Source organism: Macrotis lagotis, chromosome 1 (assembly GCF_037893015.1).
Source record: "Macrotis lagotis isolate mMagLag1 chromosome 1, bilby.v1.9.chrom.fasta, whole genome shotgun sequence".
NCBI classification, from domain to species: domain Eukaryota; kingdom Metazoa; phylum Chordata; class Mammalia; order Peramelemorphia; family Peramelidae; genus Macrotis; species Macrotis lagotis.
In genome coordinates, this window is record NC_133658.1 from 576,460,073 (window position 1) to 576,480,354 (window position 20,282).

The 20,282-nt window shown below is 43.0% G+C and overlaps 2 protein-coding genes across 3 annotated transcripts in view; one reads left to right on the forward strand and one right to left on the reverse strand.

Moving 5' to 3' along the window:
- The window catches only part of MIX23 (mitochondrial matrix import factor 23), a 38,542-nt gene extending 35,268 nt beyond the window's left edge, over positions 1 to 3,274 (reverse strand). The window contains exon 1 of the mRNA XM_074214648.1: positions 3,195 to 3,274. Within this exon, the coding sequence (XP_074070749.1) occupies positions 3,195 to 3,245 (51 nt within the window). The 5' untranslated portion in view covers positions 3,246 to 3,274. The remainder of the gene's footprint in view (positions 1 to 3,194) is intronic.
- Positions 3,275 to 5,902: 2,628 nt separating this feature from the next.
- FAM162A (family with sequence similarity 162 member A) overlaps positions 5,903 to 20,282 on the forward strand; it is a 40,036-nt gene continuing 25,656 nt past the window's right edge. The window contains exon 1 of one of the 2 annotated variants that reach the window (XM_074214650.1): positions 5,903 to 6,060. In XM_074214650.1, the coding sequence (XP_074070751.1) occupies positions 6,027 to 6,060 (34 nt within the window). In that variant the 5' untranslated portion in view covers positions 5,903 to 6,026. Of the gene's footprint in view, positions 6,061 to 7,684; positions 7,914 to 20,282 lie in introns of those variants that run through there. The other variant, XM_074214649.1, reaches the window with a different exon arrangement.

Here is a 20,282-nt window from a genome sequence, read left to right on the forward strand (position 1 = left end):
GAAATTACTTGACTATCTGAAAGCCATGATCAAAAAAAAAAAAGCCTAGATATCTTTTAAGAAATTATAAAGGACAATTGTCCCAATACTCTAGAACATACTCTTTCTGGGAAAGAGATGAACATTGAAATAGTAAAGCAGAAATTGAAAGAAGCCACTGATCACCTCCTAAATGAGATCCTAAAATGAAACCTGCTAAGAATATTATAGCCAAATTTCAGAGATCCCAGATCAAGGAGAAAATATGCTAAGCAAAAAAGAAACAATTAAATTATCGAGAAGCCACAGTCAAGATTCAAAGGATCTAGCAACTTCTACATTAAGGGATTACAGGGTTTGGAATATAATATTCCAGAAGCCAAAAGAGCTTGGATTACCAAGAATCAACTATCCAGAAAAACTGAATATACTCATAGCAGAACTTTCAAACTCTCCTGATGAAAAGATCAGAGTTGAACAGAAAATTTAATCTTCAAATGAATGTCTCAAGTGAAGCATAAACAGGTAAACAGGAAAGGCAAATCATAAGACTTAATGCTTATATTCTGGCATGGGGAGAGGGTACTAAAAACTCTTATGAACTTTCTCACTTATTAGTATACAGTTAGACGGAGCATATACAGTTATGGTGCAAATGAGAACTGAATATGAAGGGATAACAGATTAAAAAGATGGGAGTTAAAGGGTAAAAGAGGAATGTACTGAAAGGAAAAGGGTAAGTAGAATGAAATACGTTATTTCATATTTTCAGTGGGAGAAGAGCTGAGGAGGAGTGAGTAAGCAATCTCTCATCAAAATTGGCTCAGAAAGGGAATAACAAACACAATCATTTGGGTACAGAAATCTATCTTATCCTAGAGGAAAGGAGGGAGAAAGGATGGGAGGGAGGTTGGGGAAGAAGGGATAGTCAGATACGAATCACTTTTGAAGAGGGGACAGGGTGAGAGCAGTGAGAGAACAGAATAAATGGGGGTGGAAGGAATAGGATGGAAGAAAATACAATTAACAATAGTAGTTGTCGGGGGAAAATACTGAAATAACGTTTCTCTGATAAAGACTTAAATTCTCAGAGAACTGAGTCAAATTTATAAAACATAGGAGCCATTCCCCAATTAATAAATGATTAAAAGATACAGTTTTCAGATGAAGGTATCAATGTTACCTATGAACACATTAACAAAAAGGTCCTAACTCACTACTGGTTGGAGAAATGCAAATTGGAACAATTTTGAGGTACTACCTTATACCTATTGAACTGGCTAATAGAACAGAAAGAGAAAATGACAAATGTTGAAGGGCTAAAGGGAAAAATGAGACTTTAATGAACTGGTGGAGGAGTTGTGAAATGATTTGACAATTCCACAATTTGGAATTATGCCCAAAGGACTATAAAATCACGTCTATGCTTTGGCCTAGCGATGCCACCACCAGATCCATATTTCTGAAGAGATAAAAAACAGGAAGGAAAAGGATCTATATGAATAAGAATATTTATGGCAGTCTTTTCTTGTGGCAAGGAAGTGGAAATGGAGGGGATACCCATCAGCTGAAGAATGGTTGAACAAATTGTGGTATGTGATTTTGATGAAACAGTATTCTGTTCTAAGAAATGATCAACAGGATGTGTTCAGTCAAACCTGGATTTGCATGAGCAAATCCAAGGGGAAATGTACTATAGACAATGAAACAGCAACATTTCAGGATAATCAGCTAGTAAGGACTTAACCTTTCTCAGCAATGCTGTGACCCAAGACAACTCTGAAGGATTTATGATTAAGAATATTGTTCATCCTCAAAGACAGAGCTGATGTGTCTGATTACAGATTGATGCATACTTTTTTAAAACTATTTTTTCTTGTTTTCTTTTTTTGGAGGGGTCGTTTACTTTCACAACATGGCTATTATAGTAATACTTTTCATGACTATGCATTTTTAACTTATATCAAATAACTTGCTTTCTCAAGGAGGGGTGGAAAGAAGGGAGAGATTTTAGAATTCAAAAGTTTAAAAAGTGAATTGTTTTTACAAGTAACTGGGAAAAAATAAAGTGTAACAAAAAATTAATAGGTTTAGCATTCTTTGCAAAAAAAAAATTACTTGCAAAGATCATTTCCACATGTATACTAATTGCCTCAATCGGGAAAAACTAGGTTTAAAGTCCTTCCTCTAGCACATAATGACTTGTATGACTGAAAATCACTTAGGCTTTTCAAGTGTCCCTACAACAGTTTTCTAAAAACACTTGTGGAGGAAGGGGTCCAAAAATCAGCTTTTTCTTTTACTTTTTAAATTTTATTTTAACTTTATCACCAGTGAGCACCTGCAGACCCACACCCCTACTCCTAACTGGTACCAACTTCACTAGTAACTAGTCACAAACCCACCACAATGGTAAAAATGAGGCTGGTTCTTCATTCTTTTATTTTGTTTTAGTTTCTTTTTTCAAGGCAATAGGGTCCAGTGGCTTGCCCAAGGCCACACAGCTAGGTCACTGTTAAGTGTCTGAGGCCGGATTTGAGCTCAGGTCCTCCTGACTCCAGGGCCGGTGCTCCATCCGCTGCACCACCCAGCCGCCCCTTGTTCCTCATTCACGGCATGGGGGAGGTGGCACCATGAGGGGAATGCGGGCTGGATTTGCGCGAAGGGATGCTGCGCTAGGCAACCAGCCCCCTTCAGTTCCAGAGTCACCTGGGTCCAGCGGGTAGATCTCACCTGGGATGCCCGGGGCCGGCCCCGGGGGCGCGCCAGAGCCTCCAGCACCACCTGGCGGCCAAAAAGGGCGACAGCAGACAGAGGCAGAGGAGAGGGTGGGGGAGCGCCCCCGACTCCCCGCGGCTCCGGCTCTCCCTCCCACATCGCGACTCCTCACGGGGGGGGGGGGGAGGAGCGAGGGGCGCAGCCCGGGCCCGGATCACCTCATTCATTCCGCCCGGGGTCCCACACTACCAAGCCACGTGGCTGGCCCTGCGCGGGGGTTCTCCCAGAATTGCCCCCCCAGGGGCATCTCGCCCCGCCCCGCCCCCACCCCGCGGCGGCGTCCGCGCCCCTCCGTGACCTCCAAGGACCCTGGTGCGGGGACCTTTCGCCCGCTTCTCCGCCGGCGCGGAACCGGGCTCACTCCTCTGGCCCAAACGGGAACACGGGCCCTAGTGGTTCGGGTTTTTGGGGTACGCCGGGCGCAGAGGACCCCTCACCTGGAACTCGGCGATCTCCTCACAGTTCACACCTCCGCTGGGCGCCGACATATTGGACAGGCGCGAGGACCCCGGCGGAGGCCAATCACGGAGGAGCGGGGCTGCCCGAAGCGGAGCCTGAACAGAAATAACCTTGGGCTAGCCACTTAACCAAATAACCTTGGGCTAGCCACTTAACCCTTTCTTTTTTTGTTTTTGCAAGGCAGTGGGGTTAGGTGACTTGCCCAAGGCCGCACAGCTAGGTCATTATTAAGTGTCTGAGGTCGAATTTGAACTCAGGTCCTGCTGACTCCAGGGCCAGTGCTCTATCCACTGCCACCTAGAAGTCCCTAGCTCAGCAATCTTAAAAAAAAAAGTACATTGGTCATTTATACCGTTTTGGCTCCTCCGAGTTTTCAGATATTCAATTTATCTGTAAAATGAAGATAATAAGACAATACCTTTAGTGGATTGTGAAGAAAACATTTTGCCAAGTTTTTAAATTTGAAAACACCTTGAAAATAGGCTCCTTGAGCAATTCGGAACTACACCCAAAGGGCAACAAAAATGTGCATCCCCTTTGATCCAGCAGTACCACTATTAGGTCTATACCCTGAAGAAATGATGAAAAAGGGTAAAAACGTCACTTGTCCAAAATATTCATAGCAGCCCTGTTTGTGGTGGCAAAGAATTGGAAATCAAGTAAATGTCCTTCAATTGGGGAATGGCTTAACAAACTGTGGTATATGTATGTCATGGAACACTATTGTTCTATTAGAAACCAGGAGGGACGGGATTTCAGGGAAGCCTGGAGGGATTTGCATGAACTGATGCTGAGTGAGATGAGCAGAACCAGAAAAACACTGTACACCCTAACAGCAACATGGGGGCGATGATCAACCTTGAAGGACTCGCTCATTCCATCAGTGCAAGCATCAGGGACAATTTGGGACTGTCTGCAAAGGAGAATACCATCTGTATCCAGAGATACAACTGTGGAGTTGGACCAAGGAGGACTATTACCGTCAAATTAAGAAGAAAAGCGCGATAAATTAGTACGTAATTTTGTTACCCTTTATACTTTATTTTTCTTCCTTAAGGATATGATTTCTCTCTCATCACATTTAACGTAGATCAACGTATACCATGGAAACCAAGGAAAGACTACAGACTGCCTTCTGGGGGGGGGGAGCGAGATTAGGGCAAAAATTGTAAAACCCAAAATAAATAAAATCTTTCTTTAAAAAAGTTGTCAATTTAGAAAGTGCTGGAGGTGGACGAGAACTACCATCTCCCAGATGGGTTCCCCGTAGGTGAGCGATCAGACGCCTCGGAAGCAGCCGCTCCGCGGGGGCTCCTGAGAGGCGGAGGGCGGAGCCGCCCGGGCGGGCTACACCGGGGCGCCGCCGCGGCCCCCGCCGCCCTCCTCCGTGAGCACCGGCGCCGCACGGCCGTCTGCCGGCGGTGAGGACGAGGGGGAGAGGCCGGCGGTGCGGACGAGGGGGAGAGGCCGGCGGTGCGGACGAGGGGGAGAGGCCGGCGGTGAGGACGAGGGGGAGAGGCCGGCGGTGAGGACGAGGGGGAGAGGCCGGCGGTGAGGACGAGGGGGAGAGGCCGGCGGTGCGGACGAGGGGGAGAGGCCGGCGGTGCGGACGAGGGGGAGAGGCCGGCGGTGAGGACGAGGGGGAGAGGCCGGCGGCCAGCAGATGGGAGCTGCGCCGGGGGCCGCCTGGAGCAAGGAACGATGCGGCCCCGGAGACGGCCGGCTGCGCGGGCCGCCCGGAGCCGGGGAGCCCAGGCTGGGCGTCGGAGCCGGGGGCGCGGGCACAGAGGAGGGGCCGCGCGGCGAGGGCGGAGGCCTCCGCCTAAAGGGCGCTCCCAGACGTGAGCTCCGTGCCTCCGCGCGGGGGGCGGGGCCGGGGCGGGGCGGGGGCGGGGGCCGGGCCGGACGCCTCCGCCTAAAGGGCGCTCCCAGACGTGGGCTCCGCGCCTCCGCGCGGGGCGGGGCGGGGCGGGGCGGGGCCGGGCCGGGGCGGGGCCGGGCCGGGCCGGGGGGGGCGGGGCCGGGCCGGACGCCTCCGCCTAAAGGGCGCTCCCAGACGTGAGCTCCCAGACGTGAGCTCCGTGCCTCCGCGCGGGGGGGCGGGGCCGGGGCGGGGCGGGGGCGGGGGCCGGGCCGGACGCCTCCGCCTAAAGGGCGCTCCCAGACGTGAGCTCCGTGCCTCCGCGCGGGGCGGGGCCGGGCAGGAGGCGGGGCCGGGGGGCGGGGGCGGGGGCCGGGCCGGACGCCTCCGCCTAAAGGGCGCTCCCAGACGTGAGCTCCGTGCCTCCGCGCGGGGGGGCGGGGCCGGGGCGGGGTGGGGCCGGGGGCGGGGCCGGACGCCTCCGCCTAAAGGGCGCTCCCAGACGTGGGCTCCCAGACGTGAGCTCCGTGCCTCCGCGCGGGGCGGGGCCGGGCAGGAGGCGGGGCCGGGGGGCGGGGGCGGGGCCGGACGCGTCCGCCTAAAGGGCGCTCCCAGACGTGGGCTCCCAGACGTGAGCTCCGTGCCTCCGCGCGGGGCGGGGCCGGGCAGGAGGCGGGGCCGGGGGGCGGGGGCGGGGCCGGACGCGTCCGCCTAAAGGGCGCTCCCAGACGTGGGCTCCCAGACGTGAGCTCCGTGCCTCCGCGCGGGGCGGGGCCGGGCAGGAGGCGGGGCCGGGCAGGAGGCGGGGCCGGGGGGCGGGGGCGGCCCGCGCAGGCGGCGGCGCGGGCAGCTCAGGCTGACGTCAGCGGGTCCTCGCCGACTTTGCTCCCCGCCGCAGCGGGGCATCTCAGTGCCGCTTCGCCCTCTCGGCGGACAGGAGCAGGAGGCCATGGCGAGCTTCCGCGGCCTGAGCCTGGTGGCGGGTGAGACGCGGGCCGGGGGCTGGGCAGGGGGGCGGACTGTGACCCCCCGGAAGCCGCCGCCGCTCCTGGGGGCGAGGGCCGACGGGGACAGAAAGGTGCGAGCCGCCGGACCAGGGCGCCCGCTCTTGCACTTCCACTTCACCATTTTCCCGCGATCCTCGGGAAGGCTACCCAGGATTAAAAACGGGGGGGGGGGGGCGCTAGTCATGACCAGAAAGGAAAACCAAAGCCTCAGTACATTTTCCCTTTCAACACGGAGGGAATTGAGTTCAGGAATCCGGGGTTCGCGTGTCCAGCCCTGCCAGTTGCTTTTTTTTTTGCTAGGCAAGGGAGTTAAGTGACCTGCCCAAGGCCACCCAGCTAGGTCATTATCAAGTGTCTGAGGCTGGATTTGAACTCGGGTCCTCCTGACTGCAGGGCCGGTGCTCCGTCCACTGCGCCCCCCCAGCTGCCCCAGTTTTGCCAGTTCCTGACAGTGTGACCCCTTGATCTGCCCTCTTGGGTTGCGGGACTGGGACCCCTGTGCTTGCATTAGCTTTACCTTAAAGAGTTATTGGCGGGCAGCTGGGTTCACAGTGCATAGAGCACAGGCCCTGGAGTCAGGAGGACCCGAGTTCAAATCCGATCTCAGAACCCCATTGCCTTGCAAAAACTAAAAAAAAAAAAAAGTTGTTGCAAGAAAAGGCAGTAAACTTAAAGTTTCTTGTAGACGTGAAAGCATTCTCAGCAGCCTTGCTACAAGCGCATTCAGGGAACAACTGCTTGCACCTTCTTGAGACAAAGAGCTGCACAGCCTCAAGTGAGCAGGGCCAGTGCCACCCTAGGCAGCAGAGGTTTGGCAGGTCCAGCCCAATCCTGATCACATCACACCCGAAGTCCCAGGCCCTGTCCTCAGCATCACGTTTTAGAAGAGGCCTTGAGGAGTGAACCAGCTCAGGAAGACAATTCAGGGACATGATTAGAGGTGATAGATCATTTCTCCAGGGGAGAATGGACTAAAATGTCACCAGCTAGGTCAGGCAATAAAATGAGCCCCGAGCCTGGAGTCAAGAAGAAGAGTTCAGATTCAGCATCAACCATTTAACTAGCGATAAGACCCTGGATGAGTCATTAACTTCGAATGACCCCAGTTTTCTCATCCATAAAATGAGGATAATAACAATACCCACTTCCAGGGTTGAATCTTAAATGAGATAATACTATAAAATGTACTTAATATGCTATATAACTTCTATTATGTGTTATTCCCAAGCATAGAACTAAAATTAATGAGGAGAAACCATGGTCAAGCACGTTTCCTTTCTTTTTAAATTATGTCTTTAATTGCTAGAATTGCCCAGTAATACCCCTTTTTGAATTAGCCAGCATCAGAGGTCAAGAATGCTGGAGAGGGGGGCAGCTAGGTGGCGTAGTGGATAAAGCACTGGCCTTGGAGTCAGGAGTATCTGGGTTCAAATCCAGTCTCATACACTTAATGATTACCTAGCTGTGTGGCCTTGGGCAAGCCACTTAACCCCATTTGCCTTGCAGAAAAAAAAAACCCAAAAAAAAGAATGTTGGAGAGGGGTTGATTCTTGCATTTTATTGGGAGTTTTCTTGGCAAAGATGCTGAAGTAGTTTGCCCACTTCTTCAGCTCATTTTACAAATGAGGAAAACAACTAGTAAGTATCAGAGACCAGATTTGAACTCAGAAAGAGGAGTCTTCCTCATTTCAGACCCAACAGTATATCCACTTTGCATCTAGTTGTCCTGAGAGAGAAAGGAAGAGAAAATGTCTGCATTCCCCAAACCATGTCTCATGAAAAGGAACTGAAAAGCTGTCAGTGGTATCTCCTTTTAGATAACAAATTTGGTAAGTGGCTTTAGAAATATGACTGTTCTTGTACTACTGCCTCTGTTCCTAAGGTAATTTACCTTTTGGGTGTGCTGGGTAAATAGAAAGAATAGGCAATATGCTAAGTTATCTAGGAAAGAAATTTAAATATAAAATGGTAATAGCATAATTTGGTTATTGCTTTCTTGGCAAGAGTAGTGTTGTTGTACCTGGGTCATTGTATTAAAACTAAGAGTAATGAAAAAAAAGACAGATTTCTAAGAATAGGTATGAAAATGTAAAAACTAAAACTATTAAATGGGTCGGTCTCTTATCTGAAGAAACTACTGAGTTCTGGAAGGGATTTTAGAATCTCCCTTAAAACTCATTCATTTAAGTAATAGCTGTTAAAGCAAGTGTACTACCAAACTCATTAAGCAATTTAGTATTTCCTTGTGTTCAGTTGAAATAAGGCCATAAACAATTGTGACTTAGGCATAAAGAATTTTATGGTATTCTGTGGTAGCTTTGAAAAGAGGTCCAAAAAAAAGAGGTCCTTCTTGACATATACCTCTAGTTAATCCTAAAGTAATAGACTGCCATTTAGCCTAACCATGAAGTATGAACTTAGTTTGGTATTATTTTAAAAATAAGAAAATTTAGACTTATGGCTAAGTAGTGTTCAGCAGACATTTTTGACTCAATTCAGCCACTGCCTACTACACCTTTTTACCTTTCTCCTGCTGTAATCAATATTGACTACACATAATTCCCTATTCTTGTTTGTTTTAAGTGGGTCTGACTCTCTGGCTGTATAATACAAGCACACTTGCAAAATTAATAACTTAAATCATTGAGAGGTAGAAGACCAAGGTAAACCCTGGAATATCTGCCTTCCAATCCTGTCACTGGAAACTTAATGCTGCAGCTTCAGGGACAAGTCACTTAACCTCACCATGCCTACCTCACACTACTCCAATGCCCTTGAACAGATATGGGGAACCTCTGACTTATAAGAACATTTGGTCTGGTACTGTTTGTGGGACTTGAAATTCAATAAATCTGGGAGCTTTTTAGGGTAAATTTAGGGGTAAATTAATTAAATGTATGACTAAATATGGCCTAAGAATGATGTTATAAAAATTCAAATGGCCCTTGACAGAAAAAAAGTTCCCTACCCCTGCCCTAGGACACATCTACCAGTCAGACAATGGAGGAACTTCCACACCAGGAGTTCCTATCTTGACTGTCACAAATCTTTACTGATTTCATTCGTATCATCTAAACAAGGAAGTAGTACTTATTACTGAGTACCAGATTTTCCAGGACCCTGAGGGATTGTTGGGTTGCTTATGAATATCAGAAAATATCATTGGTTTAGCCACATACATATCTGTTGCCTATCTCATAGCCTCATTCAGGATACCTGAAATAGGACCTGACTTCTGTCTACCCAGAAGCACTCCTGGGTAGACAGCTACTTCTGGAAGTAGCTAGGAACCTTAGTAGAGGAGGGAAAGGAGAGAACCTGAATTCAAATCTGCCTCAGGCAACTATTACTTATATGACTATGGCATTTAACCTCTCAACCTAGGTTTTCTCATCTGTAAAACAGGTATAAGAACAGCACAGAGTTGTTCTGATTATCAAATGGGATAATATTTGTAAAGTGCTTTGTATACCTTGAAGTGCTGTATTAGCTTATTTCAGAATAATTAAATTGCCCCCCCCAAAAAATCTTACATTGGAGAGAAAGAGGTGCCTGAGTTTTTTCAAGAGACTATCTTTTGGAGGATAGGTTTTCTCCTTTTTTCATAATCAGCCCTTTCTCATTCACCTGGAATATTATGCCCTACCTTCCACTCCTGGAATCCCTAGCTTCCTTCAGAGCTAAACTCATTTACTTGAATGAGACCTTTCCTGGTTCCTTTTCTTCTAGAATCCTTGTAAAAAATCAATTCTAGTATATTTTATATTTATTTATAATAATAGTGATAATAGCATTTATACAGTTTATACTGTGTATCAAGTACTATGCTAAGAGCTTCAGAAATATAGTACAACTATAACTGACTCTTTGAGAACCTCAGAGATCATAGCAGACCAGGTTCTTCTGTCCTCCAAGTCTGTTCGTTTTGTGTTTGTGTGTGTGTGTGTGTGTGTGTGTGTGTATCATCCTAGTCTGTCCTTTTTCCCTTCAGTCTTTCCCAACATCAGTGACATTTCCAATGAATAGAAATGGGGTCACTAAATTGTATATAAAGATCCTTCCCTCCTGGCTGCATATTGAATTAGTTTTAAAATGTAATGTTAACTATGTTTTATTGTATTCTTATTTTTTAAAACATTTCCCTATCACATTTTTTATTAATATATTTTTTTTTTTTAATTTAAGGCAATGGGGTTAAGTGACTTGCCCATGATCACACAGCTAGGTAATTATTAAGTGTCTGAGGCCAGATTTGAACTCAGATACTCCTGAGTTCAGGACCAGTGCACTACCTACCTAACTGCCCCCTCCCATCACATTTTTTTTTAGGTTTCCCATCACATTCTATTGTACTTTAGGTCATGGTACCTCACTGGACTCTTGAATACTTTGGTGGGGTGTTTGATGTCTCTAGACCAGAGAAATACCTTGCTTAACCAGAATTCTGTGGAAAAGAAGGTTGTCTGCATGGGATAAATCTTAATAGAGTACTAGCTTTCCCATCAGAGGACCTGCTCCAAAGCCTGCTTTTGAAGTTTGCTTTAAGGCTGAGCATTTATCACTTACTTCCCTGGGTCTCAGTTTCCTGATCTGTAAGATGAAGAAGTTGAAGTAGATGACCTTTTAGATTCCTTCCTACTTTACTTTGACTCTAATACTATAGATAACATAAACTTGTTTGACCTCCAGAAGATATCCTTTCATTTGCTATCATTCAAAAGGACTCTGATTTCAACTTGAATTTCAGAATTTGATTCTTTTATAGTTGAAATGGAGAATGTTCAGTTTGTATCAATGTATACCATGGAAACAATGTAAAGACTGGCAGATTGCCTTCTGTGGGGAGTGGGGGCAGGGAAGTAAGATTAGGGGAAAAATTGTAAAACTCAAAATAAATCAAATCTTTAAGTACAAAAAAAAAAGAAATGGAAAATGTGCAGCTGTCTGACCTCAGAGATATATGACTTGGCTAGCTTCCACGAAATTCATTACCAAAAGATTAAGCAGCTTTCTTCAAGGATTCATTTAATCAGCATTCAACATTTAGCCTATTATATGTGTGCAGTGGACCATTCTGGGGAAGAGTTTAAGTTAAATGAGATGAGGTCCTTTGCCTTTAATACCTCTAGGGTTATCATTGTTCAACTTGTTATCACTGTCTGGAGCACCCTTTATTTGTCTCATTGGCAGTGAATGGGTGGGTTTTTGTCAGTTTCAGTCAGATAAAAGAATCAGAAGGAACCTTAAAAATGATCTAGTTCAAACCTCTTGATTTATAGATTAAGAAACCATGGCCCAGAGAGGTACTGGATTGCTCAGATTCACATAGCTAATTCGTGGGGTGGCAAAGCTAAACCCCAAGCTTTCATTTCTTTACTCTGATATGCTGTCCTCCCTTCTTTTGATTGATTCTTCATAAGAAATCTCTTCATCTCTGCCTTCCAGCTTGCCTGGCTTCCTTCAAGTCCCTGTGAAAATTCCCCCTTTTCCAGGAGGACTTCCCACTCATATCTTCTCCCATTAATTTGAATGCCTGTCAAGTTTACCCGTGCATAGTTTGATTGTACATAGCTATTTAGCAGCTGTCTTCCCCCCATTAGATTGTGAGCTCCTGGAGCCTCACCAACTGCTTTTTCTTTATTTTTGCCCTTTTTTTGTATCCTTAGAACTAACTCTTAGTAAATGTTTGTTGACTGACTGACCTCAGGACTATAACCCTATTTTCACTTCTCTACCTTCTTACAATTCCTCATTGTTGCTGAAATGGTCCCTCAAACGCTTTAAGTATTTGGGGACAAAATAAGTACATGAAATTGCCAAAGAACTTAGTTTAAACAATATATTCATCAACATCATCTAGAGCCAGGAGGGACCTAACCCAGCTCATTTCACAAATGAGGAAACTGAGGTTCAGGAAGGTTAAGTGACCTGTTCAAGCCCATAGAGGCATAATCACCAAAGGAAGGATTTGAGTTGGGGCCCTCGGGCTTCAGCATTATACCAAATTATAGATTATAGTAGAAATTATTAACTACTATAGACATTCAAGAGAGGAGATCTTTGTAATCTAAAATCAGTGAGATACAGCTTCTTGAAAAAAGATTAAGATTTAATTTGGGTCTTGAAATAATGAGATGGTATAGAAGTTTTCAAAAGCTATTCTAGGGGCGACTGGGTGGCGTAGTGGATAAAGCACCGACCTTGAAGTCAGGAGTACCTGGGTTCAAATCCAGTCTCAGACACTTAATAATTACCTAGCTGTGTGGCCTTGGGCAAGCCACTTAACTCCATTTGCCTTGCAAAAAACCTAACAAAAAAAAAAGCTATTCTACCAGAACATAAACTGGCAGGTTCTTCTAAGCAGTAAAGTTCTGGTATTAATCTATTATTTGGAGAACCATCCTCCCAGCTACCCACCCATTGCCACCTAGAGAGAGCTAAATGTAGTAAAAGGAGCACTAGACTTGAGTCAGAAAAGACCTAGGTCTGATCTAAGTTCAAGGAGGCCAATAAAAACAATACAAACTAACACTTTGTGGGAATACATCGTATCTTCCTTTCTTTTTATCTCCAGCACTTAGCACAGTATCTGTCACATGTGGGTTTGATAAAGGTCTAGTTGACTGATTAACTGGTAGTGGAGTTACCAGTTCCCACTCCAGTAACGTGATAGATCCTTGAAGAATATGTCAGACTGGAGAGAGTCTAGGGAGAAGGATGAATGGGATGAATAAATGGAGATGAATATACTGTGTGAGGGGAAGCTAAACAGAAATCTTAGATTGTTAAATAGACAGCAGGGTTGATGGAGATCCCTAAATGCCACATAGAATTTTTACTCAATTTGTATGGCAGTGTGAGTGGTGGTAGCATTTTGTTTTGTTTGTTTTTAAACAGGAGAAGTGATAACAGAAATATATTTGAAATATTAACCTGGTGGGTTTTTATAAGATGAATTGAAATGAGAAGAGACTAGAGATGAACAGCTAGGATATTAGACTACAGTACAGACAATGGAGGTCACAAAGACCTATACTAGGGCAATGGACCCACTGAAATATTAAAAGGGGGGAAAATTTTAAAGGTTGTTAGGGAAGAATCTTATCAAACTTAAAAAAATATTATGGAATATTTCATGGGAAGGAGAAAAGATGATTCAAATTTTTAAGCCCGAGGGATTAGGTAGAAAAGAGGAGGTTAGAAAAGAAAGATTTTTATTAAGAGGCAATCTCTTAAGTGGAACTGACTTCTAGTATGGTTGTTAAAATGGACGTAAGTCCAAAGAAAGAAGGAAAAGATCTTTTAGAGCAAAGGAAAGATATTTCTTTTCTAAGCTTACAGAGGGAAGGATATGAAAACTGAGGAAAGGATAGGGCTGTGTTTAGGTGAAAAATATGAATGGGAATCTCATGATGGTCTCAGATTTCTTGATATCTTGTTGAAGAGTTATAGTAATCACTTTATTAGTAATGAGAGTAAATGCTTAAAAGAGAAGTCTTTGAAAAAAAAATCTGAAAAGAAAAAAGAAGTCTTTGGAACAGCAACTGTGGGAATTAAACTTGGGCATTAGTTGAGGTAGCCAAAAAGATTGATTATATTTTGGGCTCATATTTTGAATCAGTGGATCAAATCTGTTTAATTAACAGACTTTCTTCAGTACAAGGAGTCCTTAGTTTTTAGAAATGGGATGAGTTCCAAAGGGTTGCATAAGTAATTTTAGAATTCAGGAAGCATTTTCCCATGAAAATATTATGAATTAGATTCCCAGGCTGTCCCACAAACCCATAGCCTAATTCTTCTGTCCATTTTTTTTTTCTCTAAAATTTTACTAACTTCCATCCCTTTTTATTTTTGCAATTAATTCCTAGTTTGGGTCCTTATTTTCTACTTGGAATGAAATAACCTTTCCCTTCCATCCTAAATGCTATTACTAGAGTAATCTTATGAAATCTGCTTTTATTATATTGTTACCCTTGGTGGTGATTCAGATTTATAGTCTTTGGCAGGGTGGAGAGTGTTAGCATAAGTCATGGTAATGACACACAAGTAGGCAAAATCTTAAGTTAGCCAGGCTAAAGAGCTAGCATAATTATCAGAACACAAGAGATCCTGATAATAAGAATGTGCTAGGCAAGACTCAGTCATTCAGGCAGTAGTAATCATGTTGTGGCATGGTCTGGTCAAGTCACAATGGTAGGGTAAAGCTAAGTGCTAGGGATTGGGAAGACAGGGAGGTTTATCACAATGGGTTGCACAATAGAAAAGGACTAGGCAAAACTTAAGGTGATCCAATGTTAAGGTTTCAGACCTGCAAGAAAGACTTGATCAGGTTAGGTTGTGAACATCAAGAATTTCTAAGAGAGAAGTTAAATAATCCTTTTTCCTCCTTTATCAACTTAGCTAGTAAATTGGTCTTGACCCCCAAACCCTCGACTACTTAGAACAATTCCAGATCTCCAGGGATTTCATTGTCCATTATCTTCATCAACTCAGCAAACTTAGGATATCTGGGTTTAGTGGAAAACCAGATATTAACAGAAAAACTGTTGAGAGTGGGAAAAGAGAAACCTCAGGAGCTTTGTAGGGTTGGTCCCTTAGGTGGAAGGATAAGGATTTGATCTTTACAAGAAAATTATTTCCTTGTCTTCAGGTGGCCTTTACAACATTTAGGACCAAGAACAGGAGGTCTGATGGCAGAAATAAGAAATACATTGATGGCTTCCCTTTGCCTAGGCAAGAAGATAAAATTGAACCTCCTTAGCCTGCAACACTATTCATCATAGTCATAAAGCATTAGCCTTAATAGGATCCCTAGAGATCAACTATTTTAACCCCTCATTGTACAGATGAAGAAACTGAGACCCAGAGATACTATGTGACTTGTCCATGGCAATACTGATCTCCTGCCTCATGGGCAGTTTTCTTCCTATTTTGTGTCCGGTAATTCTTGTGCCCTCTCAAACTCTTTCTTTTTTTTTAGTTTTTTTTGCAAGGCAATGAGGTTAAGTGGCTTGCCCAAGGCCACACAGCTAGGTAATTATTAAATGTCTGAGGCCTGATTTAAACTCAGGTTACTCCTGACTCCAGGGCCAGTGATCTATCCACTGCGCCACCTAGCTGCCCCCCTCTCAAACTCTTTAAACATCTGTTTACAGTAAATAACATACAAATTGCAGGTTTATAAAAAAAAGTGAATGAAAATGATCTTAGAATCCTCATTTTGTCCAAAGACTTTACATCCTCTAGGAACATGGGAAAATTAGTTTACGTCATGGGGGATACTTTGTAAAGGAACTAGGAATTTGATTTTGGCTTTGAAGGTTAATAAAATTGAGGTAGATGAAGAGCAGAAGAGGGAAGAGTGGTACAAAAGAGATACAGGATGTTCCAGGATTAGAGAAATCAAAGGAGAACATCAGCAGATGGCCAGTGTTACTATCCTATACAACAGATTAAGATATTTTTTTTATTAAAGGTAGTTATTTCTCATCCTAAATATGTTTTTTATAGAGATTAACTTTGATTAGTAGAGACTAATAAATAAATACATCTCTGAAGGATTTCATTTGGTTGAAATTTTTTTATTACCCAAACAACTAAGCATCACTCTACATGATGTTGAAAAGCCTCTTTATTAAAATGGAATTCTCTCTTTAGTACTCCCCCCTTCCCTCTATGATACCCACTCTGGAAAGGACCATTTACTAAAACCTCAAAATGAGTGTGGTAGAGATCATTGTAGTAAAGTGGTGTTAGATAATTAGTATCATCTGCTCACTAGTCTCTACTACATATTTGCATTTTGCTTATAATTTAATCCATTTAGTGAAGTATATGCTTATCTTTTTTTGTTTTTCAAATATAGTGTGTGTGTGTATTCTTGGGTGTATGCCTCTGTTCAGTTGTGAATTAGAAGAGAATTATGTATGATTGTTTGGGAGTATAATGAACAGTTCTCTCCAAGGACCACTAATAGTTTCTCCATTAAAATTGCCTGGAAGCTTTTTCAGTAGTTTTTCCACCTTTTTTTTCCCCTTTTGGGAGCAGAGATTCCCACGCTCCAATTCCTTTTTTCTTCAGACTAACAGTTTATGCTGGCTTCTTTCCAGTCATGGAGCAGTCATTTAATTTGCAAACAAAAATGTGATCCAGTGAAATGTCAGTCCCAAATTGTTACAACCTAGCATGAAGATTATATGTCACAGAGAAGTAAGCTGCTACACAGAAACATTGGATTTAATATGTTTTTTTTGAAGTACCATTATTGTATCTGATGCCTTGGTAGTTGCTTTACCATCTTCCAGCTCATATTCTATCACTTAATTTTCTTTTACTTTTTCCTGTGTAGCCACCTACCTTTCCTTATTTTCTGTTCTCCTATCCCCTGCAAAGTAACCAACAAACTTAACCTCAACAATATTTGATTGCTTACTATATGCTTAGCATTACTAGGCATGTAGGAGATATCTGAAGTATATAGGAATTCCTTTTCTTTTGAATGTGTATTTCTGGATAATTATATATCCAGGGCTAACACAGGTGAAATCCTAGTTTTTAGTCAGCAAGCATTAAATGTCTCTTATGTGCCAAGCACCACAAATCCTCAACTGCACATGCAAAGCTGCCCCTCCTCCCCTTTCCAGCCTTCTCACACTTTACACCCTCTCACATACTCTTCCACCAGGGACCCTGGCCTCCTGGCTGTGCCTCACCCAAGCGATTCCCTCTGCTAACCGGACCTGAAATGTTCTCGTTCTCTCTCTCTCTCTCTCTCTCTCTCTCTCTCTCTCTCTCTCTCTCCACTTCCTGGCTGCCTTGCTCCCTCCAAGTCCTAGCTAAAACCTTACCTTGTCCAGGAAGCTTTTCCTGATCTCCCTGAATTCAAGTGCCTCTTTCCTCTGTGATGAGCTCCAGTACATCCTGTGTGTATGCATGTTTGCATGCATACATGCAAACATGTATGGAATCTTCCCCATTACACCAGGAGCTCTTTTGGAACGGGGATTAACTTTTATCTTTATTTGTATTGTGGCCTGCCACACAGTAGCCACTCACTGACTTTGGCCTCCTGTGCCATGGAGAAAAGTACTAGACCAAATAGTTGATGCTTTTTTGACTTCACTGGTGATTTTATGGGAGAGAATTTGCCAGTGAATTGTTTGACGATATCCCCAACTGTATTCTACATTAATAGTTTTAAGACGGTGTCATTTTGCCTGAGGGATATATCTTTGGCAATGGGAATGTTTTTTCCAGTGTCATACAGTCAGTATTTACCAGAGGCTGGATTTGAATCCAGGTCTAGACCCTCTTCACTAACCACATTTCCTGGACATGCCTTTTTAATGAGCACCGTTCTTTACAATAGCTTCATGGACCATAGGCTACACAAAAGGAAATGTAAGACCACAACCTAAGACAGTATTATTTAATTTGTACTTAACTTTTTAAAAACTTATCAGCACCCTTCTCCCCATTTCTCTAACATTTATGCAATTTTGTGTTGTCATTTTGTGTTTCTTTGGTTTATTAAATATTCTTAATGAAATTTTAAATTTTGGAGACATTTTTGGAGATTTAGAAAAAGATTTTAGGAAAAGACCCATTTGGTGTCAGGTGTCATGCTGTTTATGACATTTGGAGGTGCCAGGACTTATCTCTATAGCAGCTGGAAGAGGATCTCAGAGTATACAAAAAGAAAGGTGAGCCTGGATCAGCAGTATACAAACTGCAGTGCTATGATAAATATGCCATTTTAGCCTGTCAGTGTGAAACATATAGTTATTTAGGCTACTTCTCAGAATACCTCCTATCCCAATTGTTCTGTTGAGGTGAGTGGGTCCCACAGCCTTGAAATTCTAATCCATTCTTTATTCTATTTCTATTGGTCATCTAATGAGTTGGAAAATAGTAATTTTATTTGCCCAGGCGTGTGATAAGAAAGAAAGGTCTACTCTGTCTTGAATGTCTCAGGGTTGTTTCTGTGCACTGTTCCTCCCTTGAGCTTGTTCTCCTTTCTTGGGGGCCTTCTGGATGCCAGGAGAAACTACAGTGTACCTAGTGGGAGAAGATGCAAATTCAGATGCCACCCCTTCAGAAAGATGGCAGGTCTTCTGGGAATATTTTCATCATAATTTCACAAAGTACTCAATGAGGTAATCAAAGTATCTATTTACAATTTCAGACAGCCTTTGATCTGTCAGTTTCCCCTCTTCTGTTCATTTAACAATAAAGTGCTTTCAAGGCGCAATGCTTTATACTAGGCATTGAAGATTCAAGTCATAAAGTAAATAATAAAGAGATAATTTTTCTGGGTTCTCTATTTCATTTGCCCATCGTAGAAAAACAGGTCATTGCTGTCCCCTGGTAGGTCAACAAAACAGAACTGGAATGGTTAGCCCTTGGAATAGAAAATGAAAGAAAACAGCCTCCATGGGAGAGATATTCTGGCTCTGGGTCACTAATGTTCCAATTTCTAGAAGATAATTTCCATTTGCATACTGTTTTCTAAGGCCTGAACATTGTCTTTTAATCCTCTCAACCCTGGGAGGTCCACTTACCAGTCCTGTGAGATAATTAGGGCAAGTAATAGCACCCCCATTTTATTGGTGAGAGAACTGCTGAACCTCAGAGAAGGGAAGTGACTCAACCAAAATCATGCTCAGTTAGTGGCAGAGTTGATACAGAAAACTAGGTCTTTTGATTCCTAGATCAATGCTGTGACTACTACTACATACTAGGTCTCTACAAATTGGTATATACTTGGAGTAGTGCAGAGACTGAAATGAAAAATGGGATAATGCGAGTTTTTGCTCTTTCCTTTTCATTATTACCTAGAAGTAATGCTAGTTTTGTCTGCTAGGACATGGACATGGATTTATAAGTAGAATTTTACTTGATGATATTTCATAAATAAGATTCCATTGGTGTAATAGTTTTAGCTTAACTGAAAGTAGGGGTGGGGAACTGAAAGTAAGGAGTCTCTATCAAGGAAGTTAGAACATTTACATTGAAAAGTCTAATACTGATAAAGTAGGCCTGCATTATCTGGTGACAAAGTCAAAAAGCTTAGGAGTGGGAATTCCTTCTACCTCACCTAGTTCATTTATACTATTTCCTTGCATATACTCTGCAAAACTTTGAACTGAAAACAGCTGCTTTCAAGGCAGGGAAACCCACTAACAATTTCCTTGATCCTTGTGGTTTTGTGTTACCTGTAAAAAATCTCCAAATCATCTTCTTATATAAGCAATTACTCCTTTAAATTAGTTGCACTGACCTGTTGAAAAGGGTTCCCTAATTATGAAACTAGGAAGACAGTAGGTTTATTCTTCCCTGGCTTATTCCCCTGGATTCTAATGAGGGAACAAAACTGATTGGTTTACCATATTTTTTTTAAATTGATTTTATTGATAACCTTTGTTGTAACATAATCTAGATTTCCCCTGTATCCTTCCACCACCATGAGAGCTATTGTTTAAAACAAAGAGCTTTTATAGAAAAAGAAAATGAGAAAGAAGAGAAGAAAAAATTTCATAAAACTTTAGCTTTACCAAACTATTTTAAAAACTGCTCAAAATATAGTAGGCCCTTTTTTATGCCTTCTTTTATGAGGCAAGTATATCATAATTAATGACCTATTATATATTTTTTGTAATTTATATCTAATAATAATTTGTTGTTCAGTCGTGTTCTATTCTTCATGATTCCATTGGGGTTTTATTAGCACAAATACTAGAATGTTTTGCCATTTTACAGATTAAAAAACTGAGGCAAATAAGATTAAGTGACTTGCTTAGGATCACACAAACTAGTGCCTAAGGCTAGATTTGAACTCAGGAGTCTTCCTGCCTCCCAAGCCAGGATAACTTAACTGCTTTATGTATTACTTTTTAATGCATTACTATTATAGCTTTATGTACTACTAGTTAGGGCTCTGCAGAATAACCCACAAAGGCAAGCTCCCAAATTCCTTACGAAAACTTTAGGAGGAAGAGAACAATTTTAGAACTGGGTAAGTGGGGCACCCAAGTTTTGCCATAAAGGAATAATTCTGAAAGGGAAAACTGATAGAGTTTGGTTCAGGTACTTGTTGGAGGCAACAATTATGAACAAAACACTTCTGGAAGCCTTAGGAAAGGTCTTTAACTTCTCTGGGTATGTGCAGTAGTAGGATAGGGATTAAGAGTTATTCTATG